The sequence below is a fragment of the Lagenorhynchus albirostris genome, chromosome 1 (genome assembly GCF_949774975.1).
Source record: "Lagenorhynchus albirostris chromosome 1, mLagAlb1.1, whole genome shotgun sequence".
Classification (NCBI taxonomy): Eukaryota; Metazoa; Chordata; class Mammalia; order Artiodactyla; family Delphinidae; genus Lagenorhynchus; species Lagenorhynchus albirostris.
The window spans coordinates 84,306,869-84,324,397 of NC_083095.1; the positions used below are offsets into that span (position 1 = coordinate 84,306,869).

The 17,529-nt window shown below is 34.9% G+C and overlaps 1 protein-coding gene across 1 annotated transcript in view; it reads left to right on the forward strand.

Annotated features, from left to right (window-relative positions):
- Positions 1 to 1,233: 1,233 nt before the first annotated feature.
- The window catches only part of KNL1 (kinetochore scaffold 1), a 58,359-nt gene continuing 42,063 nt past the window's right edge, over positions 1,234 to 17,529 (forward strand). The window contains 6 exon segments of the mRNA XM_060168779.1: positions 1,234 to 1,283; positions 2,370 to 2,409; positions 4,381 to 4,446; positions 8,596 to 8,657; positions 16,024 to 16,076; positions 16,965 to 16,998. Coding sequence (XP_060024762.1) covers positions 1,249 to 1,283; positions 2,370 to 2,409; positions 4,381 to 4,446; positions 8,596 to 8,657; positions 16,024 to 16,076; positions 16,965 to 16,998 — 290 coding nt within the window. The 5' untranslated portion in view covers positions 1,234 to 1,248.

Here is a 17,529-nt window from a genome sequence, read left to right on the forward strand (position 1 = left end):
TATTTTATTTTTTTCTAAGTAAGTATTTTAGTCTTTTTATCTATCTATCCATCTATTTATTTATTTTTGGCTGCCTTGGGTCTTTGTTGCGGTGCGCCGGCTTCACATTGCAGTAGATTCTCTTGTTGCGGAGCACAGGCTCTAGGCACATGGGCTCCAGTAGTTGTGGCACGTGGGCTCAGTAGTTGTGGCTTGCGGGCTCTAGAGTGCAGGCTCAGTAGTTGTGGCGCACACTTAGTTGCTCTGTGGCATGTGGGATCTTCCCAGACCAGGACTCAAACCCATGTCTCCTGCCTTGGCAGGCGGATTCTTAACCACTGTGTCACCAGGGAAGTCCATATGTATGTGGTATTAATTTAGTATTTAGTAGAAATGCTCATATTGTTGAGTCAGAATCTCGAGCTATTCTGTTTTTTGAAATCTGCAATGGAATTTTTTCTTACCCAGGGATAAAGTTCTAAGGTTAAAATGCATAAAGTGAAAATATAGGTATGGATAGGTAGGAGATAAGACCAGTTAAAGAAACTTCAGGTTATGCTTCTTATTGCACACTCTTTCCAAGACAGATACTCATTGAGTGAGATTGTAAACATAATCAACTACACTGTTTAAAATGTTTTTTCCCCCAATTATTTATTTATTTATTTATTTATTTAGGCTGGCCCGGGTCTTTGTTGCAGCATGCAGACTTAGTTGCAGAAGGATAAGGGATCTAGTTCCCCAACCAGAGATCAAACCTGGGCCCCCTGCATTGGGAGTGCAGAGTCTTACCCACTGGACCACCAGGGAAGCCCCTAAAATGTTATTTTTATGCCTTAAATTTTTTTTTGCTCGAGTACTTAAAGTTAAATTTTCATAAGATAAATATGCATTTATGCAAATCTACTTTATGCAAATATAAGTATTTTGATAGCTGATTGACTATATTTTGAGATTGAATTATTATATAATCCATAAACTCATATAAACTAGGACAAATTTTTATTTGAACCGTTAAAGTCCATCTCATTCCAATCAGAGTTAGTCACTGATTTCCTCTTGAATATGAGAATTTTCTAGGATTGGTCACTATTAGAGAATAGTTTAAAATCCTCAAAATTTCTCATGTTTCATAGCCCCATAGTGAAGTAATCCTGAAATTACAACTCTGCTCTGCTCTTAACCTCTTCACAGATTACAACTTCTCTTCCTTTTTTCTCACCTTTTCTCATATTGTGTATTTGTTACAGAAACAGTTTTTCTTCAAAAATGGATGGGATGTCTTCAGAGGCTAATGAAGAAAAGTAAGTTTGGGAAATGCAGCTAAAAATGTTCAACTCTTTATCAGGGAAAGATACTTTTCCAATTAGTAAGACATGTTTATAACTTCTGAAATGTTTTCCCAGTCTGTTCCAGGGAAAAGAAGTAAATGTTACAAAGTCACAGCACTCCCTGCCATATCTTTATGTAAACTCATCTAGAGTCAAAACTGAGAGGGACTTTAGAGACCACTTCCTGTCTCTTCAATTTAAGGATGAGAAAATTGAGGCCTGAAGAAATGAAATGATTTGTCTAAAGTTGGCATCACAAACTAGTGGCAGTTTACAGCCTACAGGCATATATATATATGACAAAGAAAAAATTGTCTAAACAATAAACAGTGTTTTTTAATTTTTGAATTAATTGCCAAAATTTCAAGATTTCATACAATAATTAGATTTTCAGCTTTTCCTGAAAAATCAAGTGGTGGAACACTGGGCTCATATTCTTGCTTGGCAACAACTAACCTGAGCAGAGTACATAATAGCTGTGATGATCAAACCAGGCAGGAAGGAAACCAGACTAAGTTGTCTGTTTGGCTACCATAGCCAGTTGAATATTCAAAACCTGCTCTAAAAATCACACTGTAGTAAAACCAGAACTAGAGTCTCTTGATTTATGGTCCATTTATCTCTTTTTTTTTTTTTTGGCTGCACTGCGGCTTGCAGGATCTTAGTTCCCTGACCAGGGATTGAACCACAGCTATAGCAGTGAAAGCACTGAGTCCTAACCCCTGGACTGCCAGAGAATCCCCTTTCTTTCTTTTTTTTTTTTCTTTTGGTCCATTTATCTTATAATTATGCTTATATAAATCAATATGGTAAATTATGTTTTAAATTATGTTATCTCTTGTTTTTCAAGAGATAGTCCTATGGTATACCATATGTATTTTAAAACACTGACTTTCTAAATACTGAATTTAAGTCTCGTAATATAAATTTTATTAAGTGAAAGTGACGCCAACTGTTAAGTGATGACCAATTTAAAAGCACGTAAGGGATGTTGTAATGATGGGTTTTAGAAATTCAGTTTTTTACTGCTATGTATATAAATTTTTTTTCCTCTTTCAGTGACAATGTAGAGAGACCTGTTAGAAGACGACATTCCTCAGTAAGAAACACCTATTTGAGCTAATAATTGTTACCTTTTATTGAATAATGACTACATACCACAGTAATTTTGAATGACATCACCATCCCAACCCCCCTGGCTTCTATTGCTCTCTGGATAAAGACTCAAATATTTAACCTGGGCTTCCCTGGTGGCACAGTGGTTGCGAGTCCACCTGCCGATGCAGGGGCACAGGTTCGTGCCCTGGTCTGGGAAGATCCCACATGCCGCGGAGCGGCTGGGCCCGTGAGCCATGGCCGCTGAGCCTGCGCGTCCGGAGCCTGTGCTCCGCAACAGGAGAGGCCACAACAGTGAGAGGCCCGCATACCACAAAAAAAAAAAAAAAAAAAATTTAACCTGATTACACAATTCTGTAAATATACTAAAATTCCTATTTTATGGGTTTCATGGTAATTTAATACATTCTATGCTGTGTAAATTATACTTTAATAAAGCTGTTTAAAAAATATATTTAAATGTGTACAAAGCTGTAGCAAGACACACAATAATCCAACTCAAACCGATTTAAGCACAAAATTTATTGGGTTATGAAATTGAAAAAATCCAAAGATAGGGATGATGTTAGGCACAATTTAACCAATCAGGTGTTCCAACAGTAGCACCAGAGGTTGTAGGGTACTTTCACTGTAAGCATCTTTGCCACAAACACTTTTGCCACATAATTAATTGGCAGCAGTGCAATTTAGCTGTAAAGGTTAAATAACTAATTGATAGTTTGATTTCATTTCTTCATTGATGCAGTACTCTCATTTTTATATTACATAAATCTGAGATATGCCAAGGTCTCCAAGGCAGAGTTGAACCCATTTCTCCCACAGAATTTTGGAACATCTCTCAACAGACATATGGCATTATGCCAAGAACAAACAACAGTGTGGAAGGGTTTTATAATGCAATACAAAGCTCAGTTACAAATATGTATCCTAGTATTTGGAAACTGATAATTTGTCTTAATGAAGAAAGAAATTTTAATGAAAATGAAAAAGCGCGATGCCAAATGAAGGGAATGAATCAATAAACTAAAAAATGTATAAAATACTATGAGCAAAAGACAGAAGGCAAGAGCTTAGGTACAACCCACAAAATAAAATCAGTTATTTGCTCAGTATTGGCATGAATCTACACACATTTTAAATGTATTCAAGTATTTCATATCTTGCAATAAAGTCTTTAACTTTCTTATTCATTTTTCATGTTTCATTATGTCCTCTTTAATGTCCCTCTTTTATCTTTTATAGCAGAAATGCCTTACGGCCAGTTAGTTATGCAGCAAAAATGTTTGCAGCAAAGATGTCTGTGGCAAATATGCTTATGGTGAAAGTACTGGACATGATCACCAGTACTAAGATTTCATTTTTTATACTCTGATCCCTTTCTCTGGGTAATCTCCATTATCAGAACGGGCTCTCCCTCTGTGATTACTACAGTACATCTAGCTCTCCCAACTTCCAGGTTCAAGTCCTACATGAAAAATAGTGTCTATTTCCTCAGGATAAAACACGAAGGAAACAGAATACTCAGGATTGAATCATCTTGGCTTGATTGTCTTGACCATATCTTGATATGGGTCAAGTCCTCATTACCAAACCAGTCACTATTGACAAAAGAATACCATGTGCAGATTGTTCTCAGCCAGGGCTACCTGTTGAACCCTAGAGTTGGAGTAGAGCTTTACTGAGACCACATGGGATGAGAGTAGGCAAAATAATTGGGGAATGTGGGCAAGGAGAAGGGAATAGATGCCGAATATTTAAAGCAGCCACAAAGTATACCACTGAGCAATATGAGTTTGAGGAGTTTTAGAGGTTTTTACAGGAATTTTAGCATCTCTACCTTTCTGCTCATGGTATAACTTGAAATGAAGTGATTATTAATAGACATTGCAGATTTTCTTGAATAATTCTGTTCTAGATTTTGAAATGCAGCTTTTCTTGAATAATTCTGTTCTAGATTTTGAAACCCCCAAGGAGTCCTCTTCAGGACCTCAGAGGTGGGAATGGGAATGAAACTGTTCAGGTAAGTCTCTGGTACAAATGCTTTATAGATGACTATTTTCAGTGATTTTTATTTTTTTTTCTTTTGCGGCACGCGGGCCTCTCACTGTTGTGGCCTCTCCCGTTGCGGAGCACGGGCTCCGGATGCGCAGGCTCAGCGGCCATGGCTCACGGGGCCAGCCACTCCGCGGCATGTGGGATCTTCCCAGACCGGGACACGAAACCATGTCCCCTGCATTGGTAGGCAGACTCTCAACCACTGCACCACCACGGAAGCCCTCAGTGATATATATATATATATATATTTTTTGTCAGTGATATTTTTAATAGTTAGAAACTTTATTAGCTATATGAAGGGAGAATGTCATAAATGATTCTCAACTGAATATGTACAAGTAAGCATCCCATGGCCTTAAGGTTAAAATCCAAACACTTGAGCAAGCTGGCACTCTTGATTTTTAACCCCTATTTGCTTTTCCAGACTTCTTTCTTGCCACTCTCATACATGTATCTCACCATTCAGAACTGTTTACCATTCCCCAAACAGACAAGAACTGTCAAGCCTGCAGGTATTTACATGTGATGTTACCTCTGTCTAGATGGCTAGTCTCTCATTCTTCGTTTATCTGCCAATATTTTATTAAAAATTTTTTTTTCAAACACACTGAAAAGTAGAAAGAATTTTAGGGTGAATGTTCATATAGTCATTACATAGATTCTATAATTAATATTTTATCATACTTGGTTTATCATATATTTGTAGTCCTCTATTTTTAAAATTTATTAATTAATTTTGGCTGTGTTGGGTCTTCGTTGCTGCACACGGGCTTTCTCTAGTTACGGCGAGCGGGGGCTACTCTTCGTTGCAGTGTGCAGACTTCTCATTGCGGTGGCTTCTTTTGTTGTGGAGCATGGGCTCTAGGCACATGGGCTTCAGTAGTTGTGGCTCACGGGCTTAGTTGTTCCGTGGCATGTGGAATCTTTCTGGACCAGGGCTCGAACCTGTGTCCTCTGCATTGGCAGGCGGATTCTTAACCACTGCGCCACCAGGGAAGCCCTGTAGTCCTGTTTCTCTGGTAATTCCAATTTGTTTTCAAGACTCAGTTTTGGTATCATTTCTCTCAGAAAATCATCCCTTAACATCTTCTATTGTAATTGTTTACTAATGTCCATTCTAAATTGAGAACTCTCTGAGGTCAGGACTTCGTTATGTGTTTTTTAATATATTATGCCTGGTATATAGTTCACTTTCAGTACATTTTGTTGATGGATGAAATGCATATAGTTTTGGAGACCATATAATTCTGAGTGCTTACACTACTTCTGCCTCTCTTATCTTTCTATTTCTCAAATACATCAAGCCTTTCCCTGCCTCAGGGCCTTTGCACATGCTCTGCCTAGAATGTTTTCCCTCTGCCCAACTGTTCATCTGACTACTAACTAATCCTTCAGGTCTCAACTTAAATGTACTTCCTCAAAGAAATCTTCCATGATTATCAGGCTAAATTATTTTTTTATATACAGTTTTTATTCACACCACTCATTACACTTTGAATTTTATATTTTTGTGGATTTTTTGTTTTAATCTGTTTCACCATTAATCCTCATTAGAGTAAGGACTGTATTGTTTCCTTTACCGGTCTTTTTCCATCACTGAGCATGGGATTTGGTATGTGTGGTTTTTTTTAATTTAATGAATGTTTGAATGAGTAAATGACAGATTCATAGACTCATAGAGCTTTAAAAACAACAGGACCTCAATACTAATCTTGAATCTAGTTCCTTCATTATATAGATGAGAAATATGAGGTCCAGAGAGGTTAAATGTTTTGTCTAAGCCCACACAGTTAGTGGCAAACTTCAAATTGGAGCTCTAATCTCCTAATTTCTAACTCAGTGCTCTTTCCAATATACCACATAAATTTCAGGGGTTTTTAGTAAGAAATGTAGTAGTATTTGCTATGTCCATAATATTGTCATTATTAAGCTCAAAGCTGCCTGTGGTGTCTGCCAAAGATCTTAACAGAGCGGATGATTCTTTGTTATAACAAAACTTGTCCTCAGTTATCCAGAATTAGCACAGTTAAAATTCTCTATGTATTTCATTTGTTTTTGTCTTTTGCTTTTTGTGTTCGGTATCTACGTGAGTAAAAATGTTTGCCATTGTTAAGGAAGATGAGGGAAAATAAAAGTAGTATATTATAATGAAAAGATGCTCAGCATCACTAATCATTAGGGAAATGCAAATCAAAACCACAGTAAGATATCAACTCATACCCATTAGGATGACTACTATTAAAAACAGAAAACAAACAGAAAATAGAAAGTGTTGGCTAGGATGTGGAGTAATTGGAACCCTTGTGCACTGTTGGTGGGAATGTAAATGGTGCAGCTGCTGTAAAAAACAGTGGTTCCTCCAAAAATTAAAATAGAATTACCATATGATCCAGCAATTCCACTTCTGGGTGTATACCCAAAAGAATTGAAAGCAGGGTCTTGAGGATATGTATACCACTGTTCATAGCAGTGATATTCACAGTAGCCAAAAGGTGGAAGCAACCCAGAGTCCTTTGATAGATGAATGGATAAACAAAATGTGGTGTCTATGGAATATTATTCAGCCTTAAAAAAAGAAGGAAGATGCAAGAGGGAGGAGATATGGGGATATATATGTATGTATAGCTGATTCACTTTGTTGTAAAGCAGAAACTAACACTCCATTATAAAGCAATTATACTCCAATAAAGATGTTAAAAAAAAAAAAGGAAATTCTGATATATACTACAACATGGATGAACCTTGAGGACATTATGTTAAGTGAAATAAACCAGTCACAAAAAGACAAATACTTTATAAATTACACTCATGAAGTACCTACAATAGTCATATTCATAGAGACAGAACGTAAAATTGTGGTTGTGGGGAGGTTGGCGGGGAAAAGGAGGAGTTGTTTAATGGATATACAATTTCAGTTTTGCAAGATGAAAAGATTTCTGGAGATTGGTTGCACGACCATATAGAGGTACTTAACACTACTGAAGTGTACACTTAAAAACAGTTAAGGACTTCCCTGGTGGCGCAGTGGTTGGGAATCCGCCTGCCAATGCAGGGGACGCCAGTTCGAGCACTGGTCCAGGAAGATCTCACATGCCGCAGAGCAGCTAAGGCCGTGAGCCACAACTACTGAAGCCCGCACGTCTAGAGCCCATGTTCTGCAACAAGAGAAGCCACCGCAATGAGAAGCCCATGCACCGCAATGAAATAAATAAATTAATAAAAAAACAGTTAAGATGCTTCAGTATGTTATGCTAAGTAAAATAGTCACAGAAGGAAAAATACTACATGATTCCACTTATATGAGGTGTCTAAAATAGTCAAACTCATGGAAGCAGAAAAGAGAACAGTGGTTGCCAGGGACAGAGAGGAGGGGGAAATGGGGAGTTGCTAATCAACGGTATAAAGTTTCAGTTATGCAAAATGAATGAATTCTAGAGATCCGCTGTACAACATTGTTGCTATAGTTAACAGTATTGTATTGTACACTTAAAAATCTGTTAAGAGGGTAGATTAAGTGTTCTTACCACAATAAAATTAAAAAAATTTTTTTTTAATTTTCTTTTTTTGTACAGCAGGTTCTTATTAGTTATCCATTTTATACATATTAATGTATATATGTCAATCCTAATCTCCCAATTCATCACACCACCACCCCCCAAAATTAAAATTCTTAAAAGTGGTTAAGATGGTAAATTTTATGTGAATTGTATTTTACTGCAATTAAAAAAAAATTTTTAATCTTGAAAATAGTATAGTAAGGTTACCATAATAGGCAACATATCACTTGTTTTGTTCCCAGTCTTTCTTCTACTTAATTGCAAAATAACCATTCATTTAAAGGAGAGAGAAAAGGTAAGGGATAGTAATCACCTTCCTTAAATATGTTGTTTTTGTCACTGTGCTTATTTTCACATTGAAAATCATATTCATGTTAAGCGCTTCTATATTGGAATTTTTTGGAGAATCAGATTAATTATGAAAATTAATGATATCACATTAATTCAGAATAAGAACTGGTCTCTGTCTATCATAATCTTGGAGACCTAATTCACAGTGGTTTCATTAAAAATCATACCATATAAAAAAAATCATACCATATATTCTCTGTCCTTAGGAATCCAATGCTTTGAGAAATAAGAAAAACTCTCGTCGAGTCAGCTTTGCAGATACTATAAAGTAAGTTGAAAAGAAAAATAATTAAAATGTGACAGGTAATACTTTTTGTGTGTCACACCAAATGTGTTGGTACTAACTGATTCGGATAATTTGTGTTTCAATTAGGGAAGCTTTAGAAAATTGTTATTTAAAAGGCTGTTATGCTTAAAAGAGAAACATTGAAAGCATCCCCTTTACAGTCCAGAACAAAACAACTATGTCTTACGGCTGCTATTTAACATTGTATTGGAGGTGCTAACCAACAAAAAAAAAACTAGAGAAAGAAAATGGAGTTACAAAAATTGGAAAGCTGGGGATAAATCTGTCGCCTTTGCAGATTAAATAATTGAATATTAGGAAAATCCAAGAATATCAATTGAAATACCTCTGTAAACAGGAAGTAGCAGGATACAAAATTAATATTTAGAAATTAATGTATTTCCTATATAAAAATAATAACCAGATAGAATGTAAATGTCCTTTTTCCATTATATTATATTTAGTTGCTGTAAATTTAATAATAAAAGAATATAAACTGTACAGGGATTTCCCTGGTTGTCCAGTGGTTAGGACTCTGCACTTCCACTGCAGGGGACACAAGTTTGATCCCTGGTCGGGGAACTAAGATCCCAGATGCCCTGTGGCATGGCCAAAAAAAGGAAAAAAAAAAAGAATTGTGCAAATGAAGACAAGTTCCTGAATAAAAAGATTTAACATCATAAAGATATCACTTCTCCCTAAGTTATTAATTTAATGTAATTCTTATGTATAATGTTTTTATGATTATTTTCTTGATGCTGAGCAGTATATTTGTATTTCCTCATTGATTGAAGAGTTGTTTAATTGAGAATTTTAACATTCATATCTAGGTGGTAAAGACATCTTGTGGTCATTAATTTTCAGTTATATTGTAGTGAGAGAATGCTAATTTGTGTTATTTTGATTTTTATTGAAATTTTCTGTGTGGTCTTGTATATGATCAATTTCTGTGAATGATCCATCCACTTGAACAGAAGACACATTTTGTATTTTAGGGTGTAGAATTTGATATATATCAAATATATCCATTTTATGCATGTTATTTGGGTCTTCTGTAATTTTATATAATTTTAGTCACTTTAATCTGCATGAATTATGAGAGAGGTAAATTAGTCTGTAACTGACAGTGCATCCTACTCTTTCCAGTAGTTCTTCTTTATGAATGTTTATTCTATGTTTATTGGTGCATAGTCATCAATGTTATATCTTCATTCGGGATTGCACTTTCTAGCATTATGAAATATTCATCCTTGCTTTGTTTATTGCTTTTTGACCCAAATTCTACCTAGACTGATGTTAAAATTTCTGTCTTTGTTATATTTTTGTTTTCATTTTTGTGGTATATCTTTGTGTAATGTTTGACCATGTATGAGCAATGGTAAAGTTAGTCTATTTCCTCTCTCCCAACCCAGTTTTACTTAATAATATACTTTTGTACTATTAAATGTGCTTAAATTTCAAATAAAACTTCATTGTATTATATGATATCCTTTGGCATTTATAATGGATGAAGTTATTGGCCTACTTCTTCCTCTCGTTTTCTCCCCCCATTCCCTACCCATCTTTTTTTTAAATTTTATTTATTTATTTATTATTTATTTTGGCCACGCTGGGTCTTCGTTGCAGCATGTGGGCTTCTCTTGTTGTGGTGTGCAGGCTCTAGAGTGCGTGGGCTCAGTAGTTGCGACGTGTGGCTCTCGGGCCATGTGGGCTTAGTTGCAGTATGTGGAATCTTAGTTCCCTGACCAGGAATCAAACGTGGTCCCCCTGCATTGGGAGCATGGAGTCTTAACCACTGGACTACCAGGGAAGTTCTTCCCTCACCCCACCTTTTTTTTAAGTTGTATTATATCTCTTTCTCCCTTTCTCTTACTCTCTTATCTCTCTATCTCTCTCTCTGGGTATTTGACATTAGGTCATCTGTCACATTTGTGTCTTAGTTGTATTCTATATATTTAAATGTTCACATCAGTTCTATTACTATAGTTGCCCTAATTATCTCTTGGTTGGCCAAAGCTTTTCTCTTATGTTTTCCCAAGAAAGGCTCATTGAAGCAATACTCCCTGAGTTCTTGGGCGCTCAGACTGTTAGTCATAGCCTTTATACTTGAAGATTTAGCTGGATATAAAGTCTTCAGTTCACATTTTCTTTTTTTCACTTTGAATATGTTTTGTTTTGTTTTTGTTTTTGTTTTTTATCAAACACCAAAGTCACTGAGGGTTTTTTTTTGTTTTTTGTTTTTGTTTGTTATACAGCAGGTTCTTATTAGTTATCTATTTTATACATATTAGTGTACGTATGTCAATCCCAGTCTCGCAATTCATCCCACCACCACCCCACATTTTCTTTAAGGAACTTGTTAATGTGATTCTGTTATCTTCTGGCGTTGAATGTTTCTATGAACAAGTCAGAGGAGAGCATGATTTTTCCCCCTCATAAACAACTAGATCTTTTTGACAGGCTACCTAACAGATTTTTTTTTCCTTTATCTTTGAAGTTTATTGACTTTACTTGGATACATCTTTATTTTGACTGTTTTGGGTCTTGAATCTTGAATTAACCTTTAAGTATCTTTTTCTATTTCATTATTTAAATTTCGTTAGGGACTCCATAATTTAGAAACACAAATTATGTTTAGATTCTTTGGTTTTCTTCTGTATTATATTCTCTCTTAAGTCCTTTTATTTTCTTTTACTTTGTTCAGTTAAAATTTTTTTCTATGTCCTTAACCATATTTTCCAAGATACTTACTTACCTTTATGTCTCTTCCAGTTTTGCCTTCATTCTGTGATGATTATATTTTTTCTTCTGCTTCTTTCATGAGTTTCATCTATTTGTGTGTCATTTCCTGTTTTCTTACCATCTTTTCCTTGAGTTCTTGTATTTCTTTCATTTCTGTCTTTGATAGAGATGATTGATTTGTTATGTTTTTTAAGTCCATAAAAAACTGTATGCATACAATTTTCATTTTCTCTGGGACAACATTTTTCTGAGTGTTTTTCTTATGTTATGTTATACTTTGCTTTCTTTTAATCTTATGGTGTCCTTATAGATTGTATACTTTTTACTCATCATTGAATGGGTTGGGTTTTCCTGAACCACCTATTTTCAAGACATTTCTGTGGAGGGAGAGGGGATGTAATGGTGTTCCAGGGTACCTGTCTTTTTGTAAACAGGCTCTCCTTTTAGTTATCATAAAGATAGCTTGTCTACTTAATATCACCTTCTTCAAATTTTATTTTCTGTATAATTCAGATTTCTTTAACTTGGCCTGTTGTGAGGTGAGCTCCTAGATCAATTTAACCTTGAATTTAAACATTTTAGGATGAGGCTTGATTGTTTCTTGTCCAGAAATCTTCCTAGGAATGTCCTGGGCTTTGATCTGCATTGTTTCCCGTTCCTCATTTGTTCCTCTCTCTCCTCCGAATTCTTTATCTTAACAAACCTTTAGGATCAGACAGATTAAAGAAATTCAATTCTGTATTTGCCATATAAAACATGATTTTGCATTAGGATAAGTTTATAGTTGCCCGGGATTTCAGTTGTGGGGCTATTGGGAACATGTTTTCTTCTTTTCCTTAGGGGAGTAGTAAGTAAATGTTGGTAAGGGGTGAAGAAGGGGGTTCCCACTTAGCTGCAGACTATGTGACATCTTTCTGTTACTGAGTAGTTCCAAACAGTAGCTACCTTCTGAAATATAAATTCATTGTTGTCGATTGATAGTAATTTTAATTGTTTTATACTTCTTTTCTATCCATCTTTTATCCACAAATCAATTAACGTCTTCCTGGATAAACATGAGTTGTCAATATTTCATATGTATTGAATTCTGGGAGTGGGGGGTGGGAAAGACATAGTAAGATTTGGTATTATCAGGGAAGATTAGCTATTGCCTGCCAGTAGACTTCCCTAGGTGGTATATTCCTTGGTGACGTTGCTACTGTCTTCCTAGATCTTGCCCTTGGCTTTGCAGACTCCATATTGGTTTCTTCTGTACCAAAAATGGGCCTATCTCTTCGAGATGGACTTCTACTAAACAGATTCACTAGAGATTTGTGTATAAATAAGAATGCTACTACTAAATATATCATGAGAACCAAATCAAATGAATCAGAACCCTTATTTGAGTAGATCAATACATTCCTTATAGGCATTCTACCTAAGAAAGTAAACTATAATGTAATTATGGCTTGCTGATCATGGAATCTGAACTGTTAGTTATTTGAATGGTTCAGAATATTTAATGGCACCAGGCTAATGAATCCATGTCCACAGTAGGTACATACACACCTGTTGCAAGCCTTGAATGATTCTGTCTGTATACTCCCAGTATACTCCTTGAATAGGTGTGGCCAAGGTTTGATTTAATAACTCATTTTCTCCCCTTTGTTTCAGACTGACTTTTCCTTCACGTGCTGTTTTTTTGTTTTTTTGATTTTTTTGGCTGTGCCACTTGGCTTGTGGATCTTAGCTCCCTGACCAGGGATTGAACCCAGGCTACTTGGTGAAAGCACTGAGTCCTAACCACTGGACTGTTAGGGAATTTCCTTACATGTTTTCTTTAGGAATATTAATGTTAATGTAAAAATAACTATTTTAAATTTTCTGTTAAGCATTTGATTGTTCCTTGTGCTGTGTTAGATATTTTTGTGTAAATTACCTTTTTTCTTTTGAGTTACTTCCTTGGGATTATAGTCCCCAAAGTAGAATTGCCGGACTTAAAAGAAGCAATGGTTACATAGTCATTATTACATTTTTGTTATTGGTTTTAGTACCTCTAGTAATGTACCTTTTTTTCCCTAAGGCACTGTAAAGATTAGATTTTAACACTTAATTTTAGCTGATTTTATTGTTATCTTAGTTATTTTAATTTGTACTTTATTTTTCATTACTATTTTTTCTATATTTTGTTCATTTATGCTTTTTTTTCCCTTCTCATTTTGAAACATTTCATTTTTTATTTCCTTGTCTACCCAGACGATATTGAAGAAAATATTTTAAAGTTTTTGTTTGGTTAAACCCTTTAAATTTTGTGTTATTAAAGCATGTGTCTTTCTTGGTTCATAAATAATTTTTGCAGCAGATTGTACCTTTGAAAGCTTTCCTTGTGTCACAGACACTATATAGGTTGAAAAAAAAATGAGAGAGCAAGGAACAACCATAATTAAGATAAATATCCAGAAAGATAAATATGGAGGAAAGAATTATTTTGCCCTTTCAGTTAGGTGTCTCCATATGTTTGCTAAATATGTTTTATTAATTATATACATTTACAACTTACTCTTTGTCTACCTAATATATGGTGTTCTAAAATTTGGATCTTAAGGCATCTAAATATATTTCTGTATTTTCTTCTTTGTATTTCTTTCATTTTTTTCCTCTGACTTCTTTTTTTTACATGTAATTTGGTTTATTCATTGTTAGTTTTCATTGATAACTTTCCTCCTACTGTATGATAGCAACCTTGTTTAGTTCTAATACTTTATTGCTATGAAACTTAGTTGATGTGTTGGATGACTTCATAATTATCTTTTCTGTTGTTTGTCCACAGATAATTTTTAGCTGTGAAAAATTTTAATTTGTAACTTACTGGTTGTAGATTGAGTTTAAAATTTTTAAAAATTTAGTCAATAGCCATTTTTTAATAGGGTAGCTCAGCCAATTTACATTTGTTAAAATCAGTACACCTATTCTCCCTATATTGTTGGTTAAATTTAACTTTATTGTTGCAGATTTTTGTTTTGCATTTAAACAAGAATGGATATTGGATTTTATAAATGTTTTTGACCATCTATTAAAATAACTAGAGTTTTTCCCAGTTTAATCTTTAATATGATAAAACAAATTTTGGGGTGTTGAGTAATCTTAGCATTCCTGGGATAAATCCAGTTCAGTCATAAAATATTCTTTTATTGGGTGGGCCAAAAGGTTCATTCCGTTTTTTCTGTAAGATGGCTCTAGTAGCACTTAGTATCTTTAACTTCATTCGAAACAATTTTGTTAGATTGTATGTGACAGCTGTTATATCAGCATGCATTTTTAAAAAGACTTACCAAAATTGGTGAATTTTTGTATAGCCATTTTAATATTGAAGTTGGAAGAAAAAAAGCAACATTTTCGTCATATTATGCTTTATTTCAAGAAGGTAGAAAAGCAAGTGAAACGCAAGAAAAGATTTGTGCAATGTATGGAGAAGGTGCTGTGATCGATCAAACGTGTCAAAAGTGGTTTGCAAAGTTTCATGCTAGAGATTTCTCACTGGATGATGCTCCATGGTCAGGTAGACCAGTTGAAGTTGATAGCAATCAAATCGAAACAATAATTGAGAGCAGTCAGCGTTATACCATGAGGGAGATAGCCGACATACTCAAAATATCCAAATCAAGCGTTGAGAATCATTTGCACCAGCTTGGTTATGTGAATAGCTTTGATGTTTGGGTTCCACATAAGTTAAGCAAAAAAACCTTTCTTGACCATATTTCTGCATGTGATTCTCTACTGAAACATAATGAAAATGTTCCATTTTTAAAACAAATTGTGATGGGCAATGAAAAGTGGATACTGTACAATAATGTGGAACGGAAGAGATCTTGGGCAAGTGAAATGAACCACCACCAACCACACCAAAGATGTTGATGTTCTGTATATGGTGGGATTGGAAAGGAGTCCTCTATTATGAGCTTCTTCCAGAAAACCAAACGATTCATTCCAACAAGTACTGCTCCCAATTAGACCAACTGAAAGCAGCACTCGACGAAAAGAGTCCAGAATTAGTCAACAGAAAACGCATAATCTTCCATCAGGATAACACAAGACTGCATGTTTCTTTCATGACCGGGCAAAAACTGTCAAAACTTGTATGGGAAGTTCTGATTCATCCGCCATATTCACCAGACATTGCACCTTTGGATTTCCATTCATTTTGGTCTTTGCAACATTCTCTTAATGGAAAAAATTTCAATCCCCTGGAAGACTGTAAAAGGCACCTGGAACAGTACTTTGCTCAAAAAGATCCATCTTTTGGGAAGATGGAATTATGAAGTTGCCTGAAAAATGGCAGAAGGTAGTGGAACAAAAAAGGGTAAATACGTTGTTCAATAAAGTCCTTGGTGAAAATGAAAAATGTATCTTTTATTTTTACTTAAAAAACTGAAGGCACTTTTTGGCCTACCCAATAAAACATTGCCAGGGAATTCCGTGGCAGTCCAGTGGTTAGGACTCTGTGCTTCCACTGGAGGGGGCACAGGTTCTATCCTTGGTCAGGGAACTAAGATCCTACAAGCCACACTATTTAAAAAAAAAAAAAAAAACCTTGCAGATTTTCAGTAATCTTTATTTTGCTTTCTAGAGTATTCCAGACAGACCCTCATATGAAAATAGTGGAAAAGTCAGAAATTTCAGGTAAATTTGTTACTGCAATCCCTGCTAAATCTGTTGTCTATATAATTATGCTGTGGTTATCTAACCAGATAATTGGTATAACTTAGTATCCATCTTATTGCTCAAAAAGTGTAACTTGTAGAGTCATGTACCAAAATGTTCATTGCAGCTCTATTTACAATAGCCCGGAGATGGAAACAACCTAAGTGTCCATCATCGGATGAATGGATAAAGAAGATGTGGCACATATACACAATGGAATATTACTCAGCCATAAAAAGAAATGAAATTGAGCTATTTGTAATGAGGTGGATAGACCTAGAGTCTGTCATACAGAGTGAAGTAAGTCAGAAAGAGAAAGACAAATACCATATGCTAACACATATATATGGAATTTAAGGGAAAAAATGTCATGAAGAACCTAGGAGTTAGACAGGAATAAAGATACAGACCCACTAGAGAATGGACTTGAGGATATGGGAAGGGGGAAAGGTAAGCTGTGACAAAGCGAGAGAGAGGCATGGACATATATACACTACCAAATGTAAGGTAGATAGCTAGCGGGAAGCAGCCGCATAGCCAGGGAGATCAGCTCGGTACTTTGTGACCGCCTGGAGGGGTGGGATAGGGAAGGTGGGAGGGAGGGAGATGAAAGAGGGAAGAGATATGGGAACATATGTATATGTATAACTGATTCACTTTGTTATAAAGCAGAAACTAACACACCATTGTAAAGCAATTATACTCCAATAAAGATGTAAAAAAAAAAAAAAGTGTAACTTGAGCCATGGGGGGCAGAATGAAAGGTACATGGTTAGTATTTTTTTTTATTGTTAATGTCCTTATGCAATTTTTCTAATGCTTAATCAGTGTATTATTGAAAAACTTTAATCTTTTCTCTATTTATAGAAACAGAAGCAGGAGGAAATGTCCTATTTATGCAGTAAGTAAAAAAATGTGATGTAAATTATACTTTAAAACTTGTTTATTCCTATTAAATGAAGTGTTTTTAAAGTTAAAATTCTTTTTGTTTTTTATTTCCATTCCCTTTTGTGGAATACTTAGGATTAATTCAGAAAACAAATTCTTTGCATAATTTAATATACTGCTATAGTTGATAAGTATGTGCATTGTACACCTTATCCTATTAAGAGGGATGAAACATTCCACTTTCATATATAAATCCTCAAATACATGAGCTAGTACAAAACAATAAATACCAAGTCCTCAGATTTTTTTCATTAAACTAGTTTTTCTTATTATAACATTAATACAAAAATTAAATAGCAGTAGGCTTGAACAAATGAAAACATACTTATCTTAATCATAAGAGAAATACAAACTTAGACTATATTGAGACATAATTTTTCATCTAATCAGTTAAGAATATAGGTAAAAAGTCTCATTGCTAGTGGGTATATATTGTAGAAGGCAATTGGCAATATCATTCAAAATTTTAAATGCACATGCTCTT